Source organism: Gymnoscopelus braueri, assembly GCF_963280865.1.
Source record: "Gymnoscopelus braueri genome assembly, chromosome: 23".
Classification (NCBI taxonomy): Eukaryota; Metazoa; Chordata; class Actinopteri; order Myctophiformes; family Myctophidae; genus Gymnoscopelus; species Gymnoscopelus braueri.
Window position 1 is genome coordinate 15483570 of NC_137625.1, and position 23327 is coordinate 15506896.

The 23327-nt window shown below is 45.0% G+C and overlaps 1 protein-coding gene across 4 annotated transcripts in view; it reads left to right on the forward strand.

The window, feature by feature from the left end:
- The window catches only part of scube1 (signal peptide, CUB domain, EGF-like 1), a 137558-nt gene that overhangs the window by 21954 nt on the left and 92277 nt on the right, over positions 1 to 23327 (forward strand). For all 4 annotated transcript variants that reach the window (XM_080421494.1, XM_080421495.1, XM_080421496.1 and 1 more), the window contains exon 4: positions 13159 to 13293. In XM_080421494.1, the coding sequence (XP_080277620.1) occupies positions 13159 to 13293 (135 nt within the window). The remainder of the gene's footprint in view (positions 1 to 13158; positions 13294 to 23327) is intronic.

Here is a 23327-nt window from a genome sequence, read left to right on the forward strand (position 1 = left end):
GGTCAGCTGTTGCCACCTTGCCCTCGTCTCTTCACCCCTACTCTAAGTTGAACTTTCAACCTGGCGTCCCTATTTTTGGCATGTCAAAAAGCCAAAATGTTCACAATTCTTCCCAAGCATTCTCTAAAACAGTGGTTCTCAACCTGTGGTTGGGATCCCCAGGGGGGTCCCCACATGTTTTTTTTTTTGGGGGGGGGGTCCCCAAATGACAGTGAAGTGACAATTTAAGGTCTTTTAAGATCTTTTTAAAACTAAAGAAAAGAAAAGTAATCAACAAACTGGTCAAACATTGGCCAAATTGTCAAATATTTTTTTTTATCTGTGGAACCGAGTCAAACTAAATGTAATGCCTCAACTCCTACGATTCCAAGTGCAAGTGCTTATCAGGGAGGGGGGCCCCCAGTTGAAATTGGATTATTTTTGGGGGCTCGCGGCCTGAAAAGGTTGAGAACCACTGCTCTAAAACCTGTAGATGGGCTATCTTCGAATAGCCAAAGTATAAATAGGGCTTACGAGTGGTTAACCACCAGAACAGTGCACAACCCATCTCTCCATCCTTCAGGCTCTCAGAGGTACAATGAAATCACAGCTGTCATTACATACCATTTGACCACAGTTATAGCACAGTGGAACACAATGAGCAACAATGGCAATAAAATGTCATGATTGCAATATTATGTAAAATAATCAGGATGATCATTTGAGCCATAATTATGCAACCCTAGTTCAAGTTATTCTTTCTTTCTTCTTTCTTTCTTTCTTTCTTTCTTCTTTCTTTCTTTCTTTCTTCTTTCTTTCTTTTACTCTGTTGTTCTCTCTCTCTCTCTCTCTCCCTCTCTCTCTCTCTCTCTCTCTCCCTCTCTCTCTCTCCCTCTCTGTATTCCGTTGGTTATCTTGGCCATGGCTGGCTGTGAACTGGATGCTGTCCAAGCCGTTCCCCCCAGAGGCGATGGACTTGCTCTCTGTTTGACATCTTTATTGTGGAATGTCTCAAATATAACACAGAATGATGATGGGGCTGGGAACGCAGGCAGGCAGGGCCGCGAAGGGCCAACACACTGCTGACAGGCTTCTGCTGTTTCACTGCTCTCCTTTCCTGTCTCCCTCTCTCCCTCTGTCTGTCTGTCTGTCTGTCTGTCTATCTGTCTGTCTGTCTGTCTGTCTGTCTGTCTGTCTGTCTGTCTGTCTTGTCTGTCTGTCTCTCTTTCTGTCTGCCTGTCTCTCTTTCTGTCTGCCCTGTCTCTCTTTTCTGTCTGCCTGTCTCTCTTTCTGTTTGTCTCTCTTTCTTTCTGACATTGTTTCTTTGCCTGCCTGCCTGCCTACCTGCCTACATGTCTGTGTGTCTGTCTGTCTGTCGTCTGTCTGTCTGTCTGTTTGTCTGTCTGCTACGCGTTGTGAGCTTGTAGAAGTTTAAATAGGGCTGAAGTAGTTAATGTATGTATTTAATTTAAGTTGTTAATATGTATTTTTTCCCTCTACACCAAACCTCTTGGCCAAAAATAGCAGATCTGCTATTTTTGTTCCCCTCACTCCCCTCAGAATCCTATCACACTAAGATTTGGAGGACCCCTGGTAGTAACTCTGAGGACCCCCTAGAAGTCCCCAGACCCCCTGTTTAAGACCCCTGCATTAGAGGAAGGCAGACCCAGTTGGCGACCCAGTTCTGTCACGGCTTCTCTGTCACGTATCTCCGTCTCTGTGTCGCTCTGACGTCTGCGCAGCCAGCGTCTGGGTAATGAATGTCGCAGGTGTATCCCAGGAGCAGGCCAGCGGTCCAGGCCAGGGTCCTGAAAAAGGACTTGACGAATTATAGTAGGGATGCAAATTATCGATTAATTGATAAGCGGCGTTTTTTTTTTGGACCAAAAGGAAAATTCTTGTCCGAAACCGAAATTGAGTGCAGAAACATAATTGCCTTGATGTATATAACATTAACGAGCGTCAACGAGCATCAGCTGGACACAGACACACACACACCTCCCCTCTGCAGTGCTCTATGGAGTCTGTCTCCGTTTCCTCTCCAAAAGCCCTTGAATATGATGGAATATGATTAAGGATTGCTGTGATTATGGTAAGCTCACATTTGATATCACACACACCATACCTGTAACTTTCACTAGCCCTTTCCCTTTTTTTAAAATAAATAAATAATCGATACATTTAATCGAGTAAATTCTTACGGCAATTAATCATCAATCAATCTTAATGTTTACTTGACCGGCCATAATGTAATACGCGTCACATGCGTATTTGCAGATATGTGCACATATCTGATCAATAGATCTACAAGCTTACGCCGCGTCATGTGGTGTAGGCTTGTAGATTGCTCTATTTAGCACACGCATGCACCGTCATACTATAAACCACTAGGCTTTGGGCTTTGCGTCTTGTTCAACCGTTATATTGTAGCCTTCAAAATCAGCTTTTCTTTTTTTATTGTTTCATGATGCCAAAGATTTACATCACTTTACTCCAGTGGTGCTCAACCAGTGGTCCGGGGACCACCAGTGGTCCTTGAGGGGGTTCCAGGTGGTCCCCAGCTAAATGATGGAGAGTTGGTAACCAAATGGACCCTTATAGATCTTTAACTCTTGAGAGTGTAAAATGAAACCAAATGGACCCTTACGGGTCCATTTGGTTTCATTTGACTCTCTCAAGAGTTAAGTTATTGTTAAACATCGGCATTACTTAATTTACAAGAAGTCTATGCAATTAGAGAACGTAGAAGAATTGTTATTTTTGACAAAATCTTATCCAACCAGATTTAGGCTAAAAATGGTGGTTCCCGTGGCTCAAATGCCGAATAAATAATGAGAAGGGTTGAAAACCACTGCTTTACTCCATGTCACTGACAGGGTCACTGTGCTTGTATCATTATTATCAGTGTCAGTTCCAAAGTCGGAAGCTTTTACAACGACGTCATTTTGTGACATTGTTGTACAATCTTGATATGCGATAGGAGTATATCTGAAGATTGCGGCATGAGGCTGTATCCCTCATTGTAGCTTCTGCTGCAATGTGATCAATGCATTGACTGGTCATTTATTGCTCCCTGTTTCATGCTGGTCAGACCCTTTGTAAATCCATTCATTTCGCCAAGTGTGGCAAGGGGAGTCTGTTGCTGCCACGTACGCCGCTGCGCAACTCAGGTCTTTGTGTGTGTTTGTGTTGTTTATTGCGAGGCACAGGAGGGCAGTAGGCCTACTAGTAAAGCAGCAGGCTCTCAGAATTCGCTGTTCTCGTAAGCACATAAACAACTTTTAAAACCTTTTAATGATTGTAATTCTACATATTGTGATGTTGTGTTATTTTATCTAATACAAATTTTAATAATTAAATGAAAATTAACCAGCCGGCAATATTCATATTTCATATTTAACGGCTAATTAATTTTAATCGGCCAATGGTCGGCAATATGGGGGGGAAAATTCTGGTCAGAAAAATAAAACCTCTTTTAGATACTGTAGGTCGATGACAAACAAAGCATCTGCATGACTGTTTTTTTTCTCTATCAATGTTCATGTCACTGCGTTGTCCGATGAAACACAAACACACCCAAAGCAAAGGGCTGAGTTGTGGCACAGGACGTGCTGGTGTATAAACGATAGGTGCAAAGGAACAGGTTGTATTTCAAGTATGATGACTGTGGCATCTGTCTATATTTAGTCCACTTTGAGGAGTATACGACGCGAGGAGCTTGAGTAATGCGTTCCTGCCTATTGACTCATGGATACCGCGCCGTCACCAGCCTCTCTTTATGTTTACTGCCATGGCTAACGGTGGGGGTAAATAGTGCACTGTGCATGGTAACCATATAAACACCAAAAAAAAGTGTTTGAAAGGGAGGGACATGTAGTCCCCATTGTCAAACCACAGTTAAGAGGTTGAGCTCTTCTAACCTTTGTCCCATCAACAAGAAGCACACTGTTTGTTATAATGTCTTACTCTCAAGTGTCTCATTCAGCACAAGATTTACTGGATCCAGGGTCACATGCACACAGATACATGCACAGGCACGTGTACACACGCGCACCGTGCACGCACGCACACACAGATACATGCACAGGCACGCGTACACTCGCAGCGCGCACGCACGCACACACAGATACATGCACAGGCACACATACACACACACACAGACACACGCACGCACGCACACACATACAGATACATGCACACCCATACGCACACACAGATACATGCACAGGCACGCACGCACGCAGGCGCACATGCACGCACGCACGCACGCACGCACACGCACACACACACACACACGCACACACACACACACACACACACACACACACACACACACACACACACACACACACACACACACACACACACACACACACAAGCATATGAAATGCGGCAGTGCACTGTACTCACATACCACAATTGCACACAAACAGTACACAAACATGCGCATACGCATGTGCGCGCACACTCACACACACAAACACATAGCGATACACTCCCCTATACTCAAATACCCCCACACATACCCGAATGTATACACATGCACGCACGCACGTAGACACACGTAGACACACACACACACACACACACACACACACACACACACACACACACACACACACACAGTCTCACACACTCAGTCGTGGTGCACATACAGACCATGGATTTACAGTTAGCGCTGGCAGACTATATACTGGATGTTCACAAGACGCCGACTGTCTGGGGACCCACAGAATGTGACAAGTTGTCACAACATCGCACATCAGTGTTGTGGCTTTAATTAGCTTGGATTACTTTTAAAGTTGCTGTAAATTACAATCTTATGTACTCCGTGTCTGGTTAATCCGTTAAGACGTGCCAACTGTAACCATTCTCACACTCATCGTCAGCAAAGCTGTAATTAGGATACAGTTTACAACGTGTGTACAGTATGTATCCTAAACGCACAATAGTGTCTGAATTTAAAATGATTATAAGCTGTTTTGAGTTCACACCAGTTCACCCTTACAGTGAACTGTACGTACTTTACTTATAAAAGGATCTATCAATGCTAAGTACTATAGGCATGTAGTGATTTATCGTAAATCTATTCAAATTGATTCAAACTGGTGACAATTTAAATCGATTTAATGAAAAATGTATCGCGATGCAAACAGCAGAGGGCGTGTTAAAAAAAAGAAAAGAAAATACAGGATATTTGTAAGAGAATTGATTAAAAAAATAGTCATTTTCAGTCATTTGCTACTGTATTGAAAAGAGGATAAGAAAAAAACACAGTATTGTTAAACAAAATTATAGAGAAGAAAATACTGGATTTGTGTAAGAGAAATAATAAAAAAAATGTTTTTTTCCACTTGTCTGGAAAATAATTTTGTGTTTAAAAAATCGTGAGAAATCGTATCGTGAACCCAGTATCGCGATTCGAATCGCATCGGGGGCTGAGTGAATTACATGCCTACTAAGTACTGTACTTATGTAGTGGACTGGACCATGTTGGTGCCATGCAGCTGCATATGCACATCTCGACCTTATAGATCTGCTATTATCGCAGTTTCTGATGACTCCTTTAAAGTTACAAAATGTGGGTTGTAGGGTCGGGATCCGGATCCAACACTGAGGAACCGGAATCGGTTCCATCAGATTTTGGACGATTTGGACTGGTATGTGGTACTTCACGTCTGCTACGATTACAATACTAGTGGTTCTCAGACTTTGTCATTTCAAGGACCACCTTAACTCTGAGTTTGTACACTCTCAGAGTTACAGACCTGTAAGGGTCCATTTGGAACCCCCCCCTATAGGAATCGCTAAAGGAAACCGTTAAGGAATCGGACCGTTAAGAGGGAAATTGCTAAAGAACCAGAATCGTTAAAATTCTGGTTCTTTAGACTAGACTGTAGTCTAAAGAACCAACTGTAGTAAACTGTAGTTGTGAGCTTGTAGATCTGCTATTTTTGCAGAATGTTCGGGCCCCAGAATATGGACGCTAGGGTTCATGTGGATAAGGGCACACGAAGTGAAATGGAAATAGTGCTTAGTTTAGTCCTTTAGAATTAAATCACTTGCCCTGAAAAGTATTTTGTGTGAACTGTGCCTTTAAGTGACCCCTACGATATAACAGCTCTTTTTGAAAAAAAGAGAAAAAAGCGTCTTTGGTTTTGTCTGTTTGTTTTCCTCTGAGATTCATGCTCAAATTATGCTTCTCTAATTTTTCTCACATTCTCTTATCCTCCTTATGAAAAACAATGAGGCTTTGTGGCTTTTAACAGACTTTAACAATGATTTCCCAAAACCTCAAGACCTCATGATGCTTTGAAATAGAGGGATGAATGAAAAACTTCCCTTGGAAAAAAATGTAGAAGCGTAGAAAAAAAAAATGAATCCGTCTGCAAGTGCCTATAGGAAGTCGTTTCGTTGACTCACAGATGCGCTGTGTCAACAAGTTAGGGCACTAATTGATTTAAGATTGCCTAATTGTGCTCTGATTAAAGAGCAGGCCCATTCGTTCCTTTCCTCCTTTTGATTTTGACTTTTTATTTATTTTGTTTTGCCGTGCACACAGCTGGGCCCAATGTGTCGATCGTTTGGTGCGCCGCATGAATGTCTGCAGCGCTTGTGCGAGTTTATTTTCTTTCTGACGCGTCGTTTTCAGTCCGAGGCGAGATCTGAGGGAGGTGCGTCCGTCGTCGGGTGGAACTTGTTACGTCACGTCACAGAACACCAAAGGCCAGCATCACAACGTATAACAGCGACGAAGGCAGAGAGGAAACGTATTATATCGTATCATACGTTGGCCATTTTGCATCTACTCAACACAAGGAATATGATCAATGGTAGAGGAATGGGCGATGACATTAATTGTACAAAATCATGTGAAGGAGTTAAAACATCTGCAAGTTGAGCCACCCCCCCCCCACACACACACACACCACACACACACACACACCACACACACACACACACACACACACACACACACACACACACACACACACACACACACACACACACACACTCTCTCTCTCTTTATGTGTCAAGCACATCCTCAATGCGTCTAAACAAAAGTTTACACAAGTTTACACAAGCACGATCAAACAAAACAGAGAGGCTCCAGTTCAAACTTGCAAAATGGCCCCTGGTTTGCCTGTGTTTACGGAGAAATGTTGGCAGAGATCAATTTAAGTTGGAAATGGTTGCTCTTTTCCCTCCTTTGGTTTCTCTCTCTCTCTCTCTCTCTCCTCTCTCTCTCTCTCTCTCTCTCTCTCTTCCTCTCTCTCTCTCTCTCTCTCTCTCTCCCCCTCCTTCCCCAGTGTGAAAATGTTATACATCAGTCCATAGTGATGACATTGGTTTGTGCCTTTAAGAGCACTGAAAGGTACCGTGGAATGACATTGGTTTGTGCCTTTAAGAGCACTGAAAGGTACCGTGAAAGAAAACAATCCCACAATTTAGTGCTGCCATCATAAATCCTGCCCCTGGCGCAGCAGTTTGAAGGTCAGCGGCGAGACAAGGTGTGCTTGTAACTGACCTGGAAAACGGAGGCGTTTGGACGGAACGGAGAGGCAGTTCTAATAGCGAGCGTGCACGGTTTGAGTGGGCGCCTCAGAGAGGCAAATTAGTCTGGTTGATGTTTATTGAAATGGCAACTGTGAGGGCCAACGAACGCATTGAGAGACTCGGGCGGATAAGAGGTGAGATATGACTTGGCAAATTGGCAGCTGTTCAGTCGAGGCGGAGAACATCTGTGCAGGAGAGAACCCCCAACCCCCCCCCCCCCAGGCGGCATAGGAACCATACGAGAGACTCAAGGCTGTATCACGCAGTATCTGGTCCTCATTGAGTGCCTTAACAGTGTACTGTACTGCCGTTCTCCTCGTACTATCTGTCGTCTTTATGGCCTCCTGTCTCTCAGATGAACTGAACCCTATGGGGTCTGTAAGGCGCCTACATGCATTCTGTCGGCGCTGGCGCCTGTTTTGTTCCAGCTTTTTAAAGGTCCCTAGGAGCTAGTCTCCTTTCCTGAAAGCCATTTGGGGGGTGGGGATGGGGGAGGGGGGGGGGCTGGGGGGCGTCTAAGTCTAAGAAGAGAGCATGAAAAACAACTGGAGGTGACGAGATGAGGGAAGGACAAAAATAATGTCAACGGAGAGAACAGAGAATTTGGAGATCACGCCCGATGCTAATTATGAAGAAATGAAATGTCAAGAACGACGGAAGTTTTTTTTTCTCTGCTTTTCAATGGTTCTGTTTATTTATTTGTCTTTTTATTCAGTGCCTCCTCCTGCAGAGACAGTACATCTGCATTCTGCAAGGCACATAAAGCAGGACCACAGCAGATCAGCTCAGAGGATGAGCCAAATGAAAAAGGCGGCTCCGTGTCTAACACTGGAAATAGAGCACAGTAAAAAAGAAAATCACAGCACAAAGACGGGTCTTTTCCACCTCTCTCTCACCACCCCCCTCCTGACCACCCCCCGCCCTACTCCCCCTCCTCTTGCTTTTCTCGCGCCGTGGCTAACATGACAGTAAAAGTCTTCCCGCTCTCCGTCCCCCCCTGTTAACAAGGCTCTTAAAAGCACCGGTCTGCTCCGCGGGGGGGGGGGGGGGGCTTTAAACAAGCTCACTGCCACGGTCTAAAAGTAGAGAAATATGTCGCCAGGTAAAGCCTGCGCTCACATAAAAAGCTCACTGTATCTCACTGTGATATGCCAGGAACTCAGAGGACCCAGAGACAGAGAGAGGAGAGAGAGAGAGAGAGAGAGAGATGAGAGAGAGAGAGAGAGAGAGAGGAGAGAGAGAGAGAGAGAGAGAGAGAGAGAGAGAGAGAGAGAGAGAGAGAGAGAGAGAGAGAGAGAATACTAAACACATTTTCAAATAAACGCATCGTTTTATTAACACACATTCAAGAGAGTCAAGGAATATAAATTAGCCTTCAGGTAGAGACATACAGAGATGGAGACAGAAAGAGAGGACAGACGCAGCGAGAGATGCAAAGGCAGATAGACAGGCACCGAGGGATGGTGAGTGCGACACAGCGAGAGAGCCCACATACTCGTCGGAAAAGTCCTCGGCATGGCAGCAAAATAATGAAGGAAAGATGTACTTAGACGGGGCAGAGAGATGGCACGGCGAGACAGTGACTGACAGACAGACAGACAGACAGACAGACAGACAGACAGACAGACAGACAGACAGACAGACAGACAGACAGACAGACAGACAGACAGACAGACAGACAGTGAGACGGGGCAGAGAGATGGCACGGCGAGACGGTGACAGACAGACACAACAGCCAGTGAGGGACAGTGGTGGAAAGAGTGCTCAGATATTTTTACTTCAGTAAAAGTATCAATACTGCAATATAGAAATACTCCGTTACAAGTAAATTCAAAATTTACTTGAGTAAAAGTACAAAAGTATCAAAATGTACTTAAAGTACCAAAAGGTACTAAAATAGCAGATCTACAAGCACGCGTTGTGAGCTTGTAGATCGGCTATTTTCAAATAGCCTATGTATAAAATAAGGCTAAAGTGGTTAATGTATGTTTTATAATATAATAATTGATCATTGCAAAGTAACTACCGTAGTAGTAACTAGTACGTTTTCAAATAATTGTAGTGGAGTAAAAGTACAATATTTGCCTCTGAGATGTAGTGGAGTAGAAGTAAACGTACTTGAAATTGGAAATGCTCCAGTAAAGTAAAAATACCTCAACATTGTACTTAAGTACAGTACTTGAGTACATGTACTTAGTTACTTTACACCACTGGTGAGGGAAGGCACAGCGAGACAGTGACAGACAGACAGACAGACAGACAGACAGACAGACAGACAGACAGACAGACAGACAGACAGACAGACAGACAGACAGACAGACAGACAGACAGACAGACAGACAGACAGACAGACAGACAGACAGACAGTGAGGGATGGCACCGCGAGACAGTGACAGACAGACAGACAGCCAGTGAGGGATGGCACAGCGAGACAGTGACAGACAGACGCGGCCAGTGAGGCGAAGACAAGAGTGAGAGCAGAGTTATAGATAGAACCCCGCTGTGCGGCCCCTCTATTTCTGGGTGCAAACACGCTGCGTGAATTAGCCCAGTAATCCCAGACTCAGCGCGGGGAGCCTCGTGCCGACGCGATAAATGTATCCTGTTGCGCTGATGTCTCTGGTATGATGTTATGTTATTTTATTGTCACTGTCGGCCAGAAAAAAAAACGTTACTTTTCAGGGGACTGGAAAAAAGAACTTGTGTTTCCAATAGATCCAATGTAGTTATTATTTAGTCACAAGCTCTTGTTAATACTTTCATTGATACTTTCATTGATTAAATATTTATAAAACCCATAGACAGATTTAATCACTTTCAAATTGGCATCCCTATTTTCTGCATTTGTTTAGGTGAAAATCGCTAAATTTGAATGACACTGTCATACATCGAAGTATAAAAAGGGGCATTTGTGTATGAAAAAAACACACATAACAGATGAAGTATGGAGATGCAAGGTTTCTGGCAATGTGCTGTAATGTTCCTGACCCGCTAGCATCCCTAAACAAGCGGCGGTTATGGTAATGTTGGGGTTATGTCTGTGTGTGTTTGTGTGTGTGTGGTAGGGGCTAGTATGAGTTGGGGGTACAGGGACCTTGAGACCTGTTTATATGCAGTCAATGGCCGAGACAGACAGGCGCTGGGCGCTTTTGTCCAACCTGCAGGGATTAGAGAGAGAGAGAGAGAGAGAGAGAGAGAGAGAGAGAGAGAGAGAGAGAGAGAGAGAGAGAGAGAGAGAGAGAGAGAGAGAGAGAGAGAGAGAGAGAGAGAGAGAGAGAGAGAGAGAGAGAAAGAAAGAGAGAGTGACAAACAGGGAGAGTGAGAGAGAGGATGAGTGAGAAAGAGAGTGAGAACGAGAGAGGGCACTAGGACTTTTCCTGCTCTCATTTCCTCCCTCTTAAAGAGCCATCGTTCTAATCGCTGGAGGAAATGGCCTGTGAGGTCCTACGTAATTTCGCTCTCCGTGTTGGCCCTGGACAGAGCCTATTACTTTCCACATAAGCTGAATAAACTGAAGGGCAAACCAGCCTGTTAGGTCCTCTGAAATGCATGCCAAATGGCAGGATTTGTTTGGGAGCCGTAATTCAGTGTGTCCGATATTTTACCTCTTTTTTGACGGCAGGATGTCCCAGTGGTTTAGACTCTAGACCGATCTATACCTAAAAAAGCCACAGTCAAATGCCCATCAGCAGCCATGTGTCCTGTCTGTGCGTCCTTGAGAAGCTTAAGCCCTTGCTGTGGTTACGGTGGATAAGAGAGTCGGCTAAAAATGAATGCCCCAATATCCTATGGACAATTTAATAACCTGCTCTTAAATCTCCCTACCTCACCATGTCATTTTTGTTTATGGTATTATTTGTTGTTGTTTCTGTGTTTTATGTCTGTATATGTGTCTTAATTGTTGATTTTTGTGTATGTAATCTCGACAGCATAGCAAATGAGGGTAAACCTCAATGCTCTTTTTGAGTATAAACAAAGGTTTCAATCAAATGCCAAAAGAGCAAGATGACAGGCAAGCAGCAAATGGACAAGCAGACGTGCTGTAGAGCAGCGGTTCCCAAACTTTTTAGCTCGAGACCCAAAAGAGAAATCTTATGTATCCCCAGGATCCAAAATAGTGTGAATAGCTTATTATATTTTCCCCCCTGAAATTATTACAATTCTCTTTTTTTCCCCCTGAAAATGATTGATTTTTATTTTTTTTCCAGAAAATTAATGATTATTATAATTTTTTTCACTTTTGAAATAATATAAATAAATTGTAAGAAAGAAAATAAAGAAGGGATTATTTATTTTTTCAAATGGGTCCCGAGCCAGTGTTTGGGAACCAGCGCTGTAGAGAGGAACCTTCAGTTACACAACTGGACGAGTCGGCTTGACTGGGAGACATTCAGTACGCAGACAGACGGTGGTGAACTCTCTCCGTGACGTCACCACCGTGCGTGTGTCCACAGTCTGCACGTCCTCGCAACCTGAAAACACATAGGAACCACCACAGACTAAACAGAACACACACACACACACACTCCTCCGAGTTCCATGACCGGCCATTGGAGAGACACGTGCGCGTGCACAGTACATGCGGTACCCACGCTCACATTAACATGTGTGCGCCCACACACGTATGCTGTACACACAAACACTGTCAAACATGTACTCATGCAAACACACACACATGTGCGCCCACACACTCACACGCACACGCACACGCACACGCACACGCACGCGCACGCGCACGCGCACGCGCATCAGTCTGGCCTTTTCCACAGAAGCCGACCAGCTCTGTTTGATCCCTGTTAAAGTCAGTCAAGGGTGTTATATGTTTCCAGCTCACTTCAGCCCCATCAAAATGCCCCATTGGTAATTTACTGAGCTTTCAGTGGCACAGCGGGGCCCTATAAACACACTCGTGCGCGAGCGCGTGCACGTAGCACGTTCGCACTCTTCACACGTTCAACGTCGACAGGCCCCGATAGTGACGCTCAGTGCCAAGTAGTTGGTTCAGCCCCCTACTGTGCCAGGATTAGACTCCTGTTAGAGGGGCAACCCCTCTGCCCCATGTCATATGCTTGTGTGTGTGTGCGTGTGTGTGTGTGTGTGTGTGTGTGTGTGTGTGTGTGTGTGTGTGTGTGTGTGTGTGTGTGTGTGTGTGTGTGTGTGTGTGTGTGTGTGTGTGTGTGTGTGTGTGTGTGTGTGTGTGTGTGTGTGTGTGTGTGTGTGTGTGTGTGTGTGTGTGCGTGCGTGTTTACGTGTTTACGTGTGTGTGTTTACGTGTGTGTGTTTACGTGTGTGTGTTTACGCGCGCGTGTGTGTGAAAAAATCCAAATTCCTGCCTTGGGTGTCATCCCCAGTTTCCCCACACAGGTCTATGAGCAGCTTTCAGTGAAGACACGGGAAGACCTTTTCCCGACACATAAACTAACACTGGTTTGTTTATGAAACCTAATGGCCTGCCATTATGGAATGGTACTGACCTTCTTCTATCTCTCCCCCCTCCCCTGTCTCTCTCTCTTTATATCTCTCTCCTGTCTCTGACTCCATTTTTCTCTTTCGTCCTCTTTACCCTCTCTCTGTTTCTCTTTCTCTCTCTCTCTCTCTCTCTCCTTCCCACTGTTTCTGCAGATGTGGATGAGTGTGTGGACAACAACGGCGGGTGCCAGCAGGTATGCGTCAACACCATGGGCAGCTACGAGTGCCAGTGCAAGAATGGCTTCTTCCTCAGCGACAACCAGCACACCTGCATCCACCGCTCAGAGGGTAGGTCTGTTTGTTTGTTGTGTGTATTTGGTGTAAGAGAGTGAGTGAAGAGGGGGGGGGGGGTGGTGGGGTGAGTGAGAGAGACACAGCGGGAGAAAGGGAGGGAGGGAGGGAGGGAGGGAGGGATGAGAGACAAAGAGAGAGGGCTCTATTCTCCCGTTCACTGCTCTCTGGCCTTATCATGCCTCCTAATAGGCAATTCCCCCTCATGTGTGACCCCGTGACACAGCCCTTGGATGGAACCCGGGCCACGGGGACGAGAAGGGGCAAGTGACGTGCCCCCTGTTATCATCTCTGCCCCCTTGGACAAGTACTGGGTCCACGGCAAGGCGGAGAAGTGGGGAGCGGGAGACACACGTAACTTCTGACACGCACGTTTGACTCTCCCCGGCCCCCGCAAACGCTGATTGAGGTTTCGGTCGTTAACCCGAGGCGGCCCCGGCGTCCACGCAGCCATTCCGCCTGTCAGACTTAATTTATGGGCTCAATCTGGGCTGGCGAGGGGCGCCGACGGAGCGCTGCTCCAGAGGTGACGGAGAGAGGCCGAGGGGAACATTCTCCCCTCCTCCTCCTCCTCCTCCTCCGACCAAATCGTTCTTGGGATAACGCTTAAGCTAACATGCCCCAATAGCGATGCGAGCGCTCTCTGTCCGCTCTCAGTGACGCGCGCGCGCGCATGGTACACAATAGTCACATGCATTCGGGGCTGAGAATGGGGGGCAGTGCAGTAACTGTAGTTCAAAGAGATATGAAAGGACTCTCATCTCCGTGATTTCTCTGCAAGATTCTGGAGGAATGTGGAAGAAGGGACTTAAGGGGCGGGTGTTATGATGCAAGAGGGGGAAAGACATGAAGTGGAGGGTGATGGAGTGGCCTTCCTTCACACTGACTTTCTTCACCGCCGCCGTCGTCTCTCTTGTCTGTCTTGCCGCTGTCTTCGCACGAGGACTTGTGGAGTAGCGTGTGCGTATGTGTGCTGGGGAAACTTAGGAGTCACTGTGAGGATGTTTGGTGGGGTTTCGATGTAGAGAGAATGTGGCGTTGGGCAGGCTGAGGAGAAAGGAACGAAAGAAACTCAGAAATAGAAATGTTCCGTGTTTGCTCTCTGGAAACCCCATAAACCAGCATGTGAATCTCTCTCTCTCTCTCTCACACTCTCTTTCCCTCTCTCTCTGGGGCAAATATGAACGGTTAACCTTTCAGGGGAAGGCTCACCTTGATTTTTCACCTGCTGTCTTGCTCTCCTTTTTTATTTTTTCTCTCTATCTTTATTTTCCCATTTCATCCATCTTTCCCCTCACCCCTTCTCCTCCTCCTCACTCACATATCTCTCTTTCTGTCTCTCTGCCTCGCCGTCTTCTTCCCAGTTTTGTTGTTGTTGATCAAAGCCTGTGTCAACACATGTAATTCCTGTCCCTGTCAGTGAGATGTTTCGTGGTAAACAGCTTGTGGTCCTGTTGCTGGCCAACCTCTGGTCTGAAGCCCAACCCCGCCCCATGCAGGCTGGCCCTGCCCAGCCTGCAGCACCACACCGTTCCAAGCCCTCAATTGGACCCCTTGTCCATCCTCTCCTCTCAAATAACATGTTTCAAAAAATGCTGGCCAGATTGCCATGGAATTTGCTGTGTACCTCCATGCTTCCTGGACAAGGAACGCTACTGATTTTGTTGACCTCATGGATTTTAATGTATAGCGCCACCACTTGGCCAAAATGTCCAATTCGCACACAAGCTATGTCAAAATCCAGCGGGCAGATTGGCATGATACTTGCTGAGTGAATTCAAGCTACAGACAGTTCCTATTCACCAAATAAACTGACTGATGGGCGGACATCAGCTCAGGGTCTTCTTTAGATTGGTTTGTTTATTGCTTCTTTCTTTCTTTCTTTCTTTCTTTCTTTCTTTCTTTCTTTCTTTCTTTCTTTCTTTCTTTCTTTCTTTCTTTCTTTCTTTCCTTCCTTCTTTCTATTCTTTGTCAGATCAGATTATGATGTCTCATACTCCCAGGCTGCTGTTTATGTATTTAGAGCCAGGCTGGAGTATCAAACTCAAGCCACATAGAGTCACGCTGTGTATCAGGCACAGCCGTGCCATAAGGTATGCAAATGTGCTGTACACAAGCGTACATTCACGATACCTTGGTTAGTGCAAGATGCACACGCACGCACGCACGCACGCACGCACGCGCGCACACACACACACACACACACACACACACACACACACACACACACACACACACACACACACACACACACACACACACACACACACACACACACACACACACACACACACACACTGTACCATGCAGTTTGTGTAAACAAACGATCACACAAACACTGTCTGTGTTTCATACTGTCACACACACACACACACACACACACACACACACACACACACACACACACACACACACACACACACACACACACACACACACACACACACACACACACACACACACACACACACACACACACACACACACACACACACACACACAGCAGATGTAAGTGGGCAGCTCGTGGAGGTATAGCGTGGATGTGTCTTCTAACCCCAGATGAACCTCAGGCTTCACTCGTCACATTCACTCAGCAGCTGCCCGCATCCTGGCCCAGGTTACTCTCTCTGCCCCGACCCAAGTCAGGCTGTTAGCCTGCCGGGAGTGTGTGTGCATGACATGAGAGGAGAGAGTGTGTGTGTGTGAATGTGTGTACACAATGAAGTGTTACACTAATGATTTTCCTGTGGATGTTTGCTTGTATGTGGGGGTGCGCATTACAGAAAGAGAAATAGAGGAAGAGACCATAGATGTATGACTGTGTGAGTGTGTGTTTGTGTGTGTGTGTGTGTGTGTGTGTGTGTGTGTGTGTGCTACAAGCTCTTAATACTTTTCAATTGGTTCAATATTCTTTAAAACGCATAGACACACTTAAACACTTTCAACCAGGCATCCCTATTTTGAGCATGCCAAAACAGGCGAAAGGTTTTTCAAATGTAATTTTTTTTTTTCGAACATTTTAATAATAGCACATCTACACACGCTCATAATGCATGCGTGTCGTGAGCTTGCAGTTCAGCTATTTTGCTACTTTTGCGTTACGCTGTCATTCGACAAAGTACAAAATAGGGCAGACAACGGCAATAGCGTGTGTGTGTGCACGACACGTGCATCTTTCTGCCTTCCGATTTTGCAGGCAGACAAACACCCATCTCTCTCTCGTCTCACCAGTCCCCACAGGTAACCAGTGGTGGAAAAAGTACTGTTTTACTTAAGTAAAAGTATCAATACTGCAATGTACTGTAGAAGTACTCTGTTACAAGTTAAAGTCTGGTGTTCAAAATTTGCTTGAGTAAAAGTACAAAAGTATTGGCATCAAAATATACTTAAAGTACCAAAAGTAAAAGTACTAAAATGTTTGAAAATAGCAGATCTACAAGCTCACAACGCGTCGCGATGCGACGCGTTGTGAACTTGTAGATCGGCTATTTTCAAACAGCCTACAGTAGGTATAAATTAGGACTAAAGTGGTTAATGTATGTTTTATAATATAATAACTTATATCTGCAAAGTAACTAGTAACTAAAGTTTTCAAATTAATGTAGTGGAGTAAAATTACAATATTTGGATCCAAGATGTCGTGTAGTAGAAGTAAAAGTATTGGAGAGTGGAAATACTCAAGTAAAGTACAAATACCTCAACATTTTACTCAAGTAAATGTACTTAGTTATTTTCCACCACTGTGCCCACAGGTAACACATCCTTCTCACCAACACTACTCTGTACCCCCACCGACCCACCCAGCCCCCCACCGACCCACCCACCCAGCCACACGTCCTCCCCTGTCCCCTCCACCCCGCCTGCGGGCCCCCCGTCCTGGGCACAGCTCTCCCTGTTGAGGGACGACCACTCTGGCCCGCATGCTGCTGCATCATCCTCTCCAGTGATGCGCTGTGCCCTAAATACCCTAGAGCTTGGGGAGATGCGGCATAATGTGTGATTGTGTGTGTGTGTGTGTGTGTGTGTGTGTGTGTGTGTGTGTGTGTGTGTGTGGTGTGTGGTGTGTGTGTGTGTGTGTGTGTGTGTGTGTGTGTGTGTGTGTGTGTGTGTGTGTGTGTGTGTGTGTGTGTGTGTGTGTGTGTGTGTGCGCGAGTGAAAGTGTGTCTGTGCGGTGGTAGGGTTTAGAAGTCCTCTGTCGTTAATCTCACCTGGACGTGCTGCTGTGCTCGTTGTTACATTGGTGTAATTACCGTGTCAAATAAATTATAGAGATTTTTATTGTTATGGTACACCATAAAATCTAAATTGTGCGTGTGTCCTTAATCTCAGTGTATATTTGTGTGTGTGTGTGTGTGTGTGTGTGTGTGTGTGTGTGTGTGTGTGTGTGTGTGTGTGTGTGTGTGTGTGTGTGTGTGTGTGTGTGTGTGTGTGTATGTCTGTGCATATGCTCAGAAGAGAGAACACAGTTTGTGTTTGATAGTATGCGTGCATATGGTGAGTGTCAACTAGCACCCCATTTCTGTCTCTCAGACTCTCGCCCGGGGGATAATAAAGCCTAGCAACAATTGTTTGTTCCATTATGATGTGTTTCCACTCGGTTGCGTCGCAGCTCTCCGTCTGAACAACGGCCAGGCTAGAACCCAAACATTAGCTCTACACAGATCACATCTCTCAGCAGGCTACCAGTGGTGGAAAAAGTACTCAACTTCAAAGTAAAAGTACCAATACTGCAATATAGAAATACTCTGTTACAAGTAAAAGTCCAGAATTCTAAATCTACTTGAGTAAAAGTACAAAAGTATTGGCATCAAAATGTACTTAAAGTACCAAAAGTAAAAGTACTAAAATGTTTGAAAATAGCAGATCTACAAGCTCACAACACGTCGCGATGCGACGCGTTGTGAGCTTGTAGATCGGCTATTTTCAAATAGCCTAGGTATAAAATAGAGCTAAAGTGGTTAATGTATGTTTCATAATATCATCATTTATATCTACAAAGTAACTAGTAATTAAAGTTTTCAAATAATTGTAGTGGAGTAAAAGTACAATATTTGCCTCTGAGATGTAGTGGAGTAGAAGTAGGACTGCATACTGTACTGTAAGTTGACTAAAGTTGGAAGATCAGTTGGGTGAAAGACGTGAAACGTGTGTTGAATGCACCTCTCTCCACACCACAGTTGGCCGGTACGGTGATAAAATTAGAGCTCAACATTCGCAAACACATGAACAGTCGCTCTGGATTAAGAGCGTCTGTTAAATGCCTAAATTGTGAATTGTAAACACATGCCTGCATGATTAACTGTGGGGCTTACAGCATTGATACTGCACATTCACATAAATTCAAATAATTAGATGGCCACTGTTCAGCAAGTAGCCTACAGTACATAGACACAAGGCTATACGTTAACTAGATACTATTTAGACTATTTTGGTTTGTGTGTCTTATTTAATGTTGATGAGTTAGACCGATAAACAACTCTGCGCGCATGCAGCCGGCGGCAGCACGGTGCTCGCACACACAGCATGTCATTGTGCTTCAACTAATGAGCAATATGTTATCAAGACCTAGAATGATTAGAACAATGGGCACAGCCGCCTGTCAGTTCTGTTGAAGAGCAATTCCTGATGCGTTCTTTTCAGTGAAAGACTGAAAGGTGTTTGAGACCCACACACAGTCACACACACTTTCCTACGTGTCTGCATTTTGAGCAAACATGGAGCGATATACCATACAGTCTATGCGCTGTAGGCAGACAAAATACATGTACTGCAATTACCACCTCCATTGCATTTGTCAAAGGGCCCTAGCTACCCCTCCTTGCCAGGCTAAACAGCTAACTAGAGAGCTCTACCCAGCTCTCTTGGACCCTCAGATCTACAAGCTGAGCTTGTAGATCTGCTATTTTTTTTAAATCGTGAACATTTGTGCAAAGCTTTGAATATATAGATTGAAGCAAACATTTGTAACTCAAATCTTTGCTTCTGGAGGTCCCTGGAACAAAATATTTTGAGATGGGGGTCCAAATGCATATCATTTTGGGGGTCCCTGACATGAACAAGTTTGAGAACCACTGTCCTAAACAATGTAAAATGATGATGTTTTAGTATTACTGTTCCTGCTGTTCTACATACTGCCAACCATTTCATTTCCTGTAAGCATAAAGGAACTGTCAAATAGATATTACAGGGAATGAAACAGCAAGACCCCCAAGGGCATCATAGAGACAGAGCCCACAGGTGGATGCTGGGGAGGCGGAGGGATTAAAAAAACCTCATAAGCAACGTTACAGCACAGTATAGAGCAGCAAGATAGCAGAACAAGGAATGAGCAGGTATGCAGCGAGGTTTAAATCATTGGTTCTCTCAAAGTGAGGTCCGGGGACCCCCAGGGGTCCTTGGCGGGGTACCAGGGGGTTCCCAGCTAAATTAGTTAATGTACAGTAGCGTCGCAATCATTTTAACCACATTAACCATTATTGTATACTTTGGCTATTTTAGAAAAATCGTGAAAATGTGCACACATTTTTGGATATGTATCAAGTCAAAGCTTTGCTTCTGGGGGGTCCCTGGAAAAAAATTTTTTAGATGGGGGTCCGTGGCTAAATACATATAATTTTGGGGGTCCTTGACATGAAAACGTTTGAGAACCGCTGGTTTACAGTAAATAGCCCGCCCCGATCAGATGAAGCACGCATGTGACTGATCACCTGACGTTGAGTTGGCGCTTCTTTGAGTTGTCTGCCTGAACTAGCTCTGCAGGCATCATTGCTCAACTTTATTGAATTTGGACTATGTAAAGTTAATTAATGCCTCAGACTTTACTAAAGCCTTAGAAACCTTGAACCGTAGCTCGAGTCTATTAATTATGTATTTTGGACAGCATGGCATGAAAAAAATAGAAAAAAAGAAATCGTGTGAAAACAATATGCTCGTAAATTCGTCTCCTCGCCTAACTCCCAAATTCCTAGCAATTTAGAGCTGGTAGTAAATTGGGATGCGGACACTGTGCCCAGTGCTCCAGTCACACAGGAACCTGAGGGAAGGTTGGCCGTGCAGTAGGAGTCTAGAATTCACTGTTCTCCAAAAATGCACCGGCTGATTTATTCTTCCTGCCACTATGTCCATATTACTGTTGGTATCGAGTGCCTGGCCTTGAAATTAAGATGAGTCATCTTAGTGGTGTGTGAACTTGGCTGGCCAGCAGTGGTCCACTTAAAGGAGTAGTTCACCCAAAAGAATGACTTATTTTCAATTACACACCCCATGAAGCCTTGAATTCATGGACCTTTTTTTTTGTTTTTGTCTCATTCCTGAGCCAATAATTTGATGACCAGCGGAAAGATGCCAACGTCTCCAGCAGGAGACTCCGCAAGTGTCCTATACCGGAGACTCTGCTGGTCATTGGCTCAGGAATGCGACAAAAACTAAATAATCTCCACGAGTTCAAGGCTTCATGGGGTGTGTAATTGATCGAAAATAAGTATTTCTTTCGGTGAACTACTCCTTTAATGCTGCCTTTAAGATCTACAGCCAAAGGGACGTGTGCGTGTGTGCGTGTGTGTGTGTGTGTGTGTGTGTGTGTGTGTGTGTGTGTGTGTGTGTGTGTGTGTGTGTGTGTGTGTGTGTGTGTGTGTGTGTGTGTGTGTGTGTGTGTGTGTGTGTGTGTGTGTGTGTGTGTGATGTCATTAAGGCAGAGACACCCTTCATGGCCCTGTGTCATGCCTATTGTGACGGTTGGAAAATCATTAGCTGGCTGGTATGGCGCCGTGGGTGTGAGGCCGGGTGAGAAAATGGTGGCTCTGTGTGATTTACGGGCCAGGCCGGTGCAGATGAAAATGGCCTGTCCTCACATCCCGAGAGGGCTATATATAATGGTGGGGATTAGAGCTGTGAACTAGGAGCCATATGCTGCGCTAACACATACAGTGGTTTCACCTTTCATGTTGCCACTTCACTGTCACTCTTTTTGGGGTTTGAGTGACGTTAACAACATCACAAAGCATTGTGAAGCGATGTGAAGGATAGCCACTAGGGGCAGCAGAGTGCTTGGATATGGCTGCTTCTTGACTATTACTGTAACGTCCAAGTATCTGCCGGGAGAGCGCTAAAAGAGCTATAGCAGTTTGTCTGGAAACAATCTCTACTTCACCTGCAGTGCCTCAAAAACAGTTTCTGATTATATTTTAGGCCATGCCGTTGCTAACGGCTAGTTAAAAAGTTTGTCTGTTTCTCAATACCCAGAATTGCATTCTGGGTATTGAGAAACAGACAAACTTTGTTGTTTTTGGCACAAAGAAGGGACTTGCATTCTTAATAAGAATGTTCTTCGTCAAGTTAACCTTGGTAGAGAACTCTTCTTTCTAGTTCGAGACAGGCTTGTACTTGAGGTCACATTATTCTGAACCTTGTTTTGTTTCATCACACCATCAAACCAAAGTCTTTGGGCGTGGTCCTTCACGTTTGTTTTCAAAGCAGTATATAGGCGTAGGTTTGTTAGTGGCTGTTGCCGCTGATGTTCCAGCAACTACCTTGTATTTAGAAGTCCCCAGACAATTGGTAAGCGGAGATCTCCAATAGTCTGACAATGTGAGATTTGTTACAAGAAGACATGGCAAGGAATGTTGGTCCATTTATAAAACTGTGCAGGAATTCCAAGTTTATGTTTATTCAAAGAATGAAAAGGCATATTCTCAAGAATAATCTGATTTATAAAACACAAAAAAGTACACAATTCGTCCGTCATAAAATTACAATTAACTTGAAAATGCCCGAACATGCATGAGCTTGTATCCTGCCATATTTATCCATAATGTCATTGTCGAAGCCCTTCCACACTTGTCATGTCAATTCACTCAACTATTTCTGTATTTCAACAACTTATAGACGTATTCACAATTATTAAGTATCTAGCTTATATGTAAAATGTTCCTGTTTTTTTAACAGCTTTTTAATAATTTGAATCTCAAGGGACAGCAGCTACAGTATATACAGTATGTTATGGTGCATCATATTTTATCTGGCCAAAAATGGTATACTGTAACATTACAAGGTTTGTTATTGCCTTCCATTTTTTTTTCTTCCAACCTGTTTTCGCCCTGGTCCTTCTGTTTATTCAGTATTGTGTGTGTGTGTGTGTGTGTGTGTGTGTGTGTGTGTGTGTGTGTGTGTGTGTGTGTGTGTGTGTGTGTGTGTGTGTGTGTGTGTGTGTGTGTGTCTGTGCTTAGCTAATGTTGGACACCACTGGGTCGAATTGTGTGAAACTTGTGCACACTCCCAGTAGGTCAAGGAATACAGTCATTGTGGGGCTATACCAGGCAGCTTTGTGTTTTGGCTGTAACTTTTTAACCGTCGGTCACACATCCCTCCAATATATATATTATATTCTCTAAACGGGTATCTTCTCAGAGCAACAGGGCAGCTCTGGGCCATGCTAAGGTGACTTGATTCCACTCTGTCTGTGTGTATGTGTGTGTGTGTGTGGGGGGGGGGGTTGTATGGAGATGTGGGAGAAGGGCGGGCGGTGCAGGAGAAAGGGAAAAATAAACATAGGGAGACAAACACGGTCGGGTGGACCAATGGAAGTTGCATATGTTTATTTGAAGTTGTGTGAGGAGAGGAAGCCGACAGAATGAGGCTGCTGCTGGGCGCTCACACACGTGCACGCACACGTGCACGCACGCACGCACGCACGCACGCACACACACACACACACACACACACACACACGCGCACAAGCACAAGCACAAGCACACGCACACATATCAATGCATGTACAGATTTAATGCACACACACACACACACACACACACACACACACACACACACACACACACATGTACACGCACGGGCACACACATATGTACATGTGCACACTCTGACTCACGGGCGCAAACCCTTGATGACGGAGGAATTCTCACTTTAAACAAACAAAGGCAGGAAATCAGAGGTACCGGGCGCTCTTAAATGACAGCCCGGGGGCACACCACCACACCGGCTATAAAGCTCTGCTACCTGGCTACTGTCAGCATCAA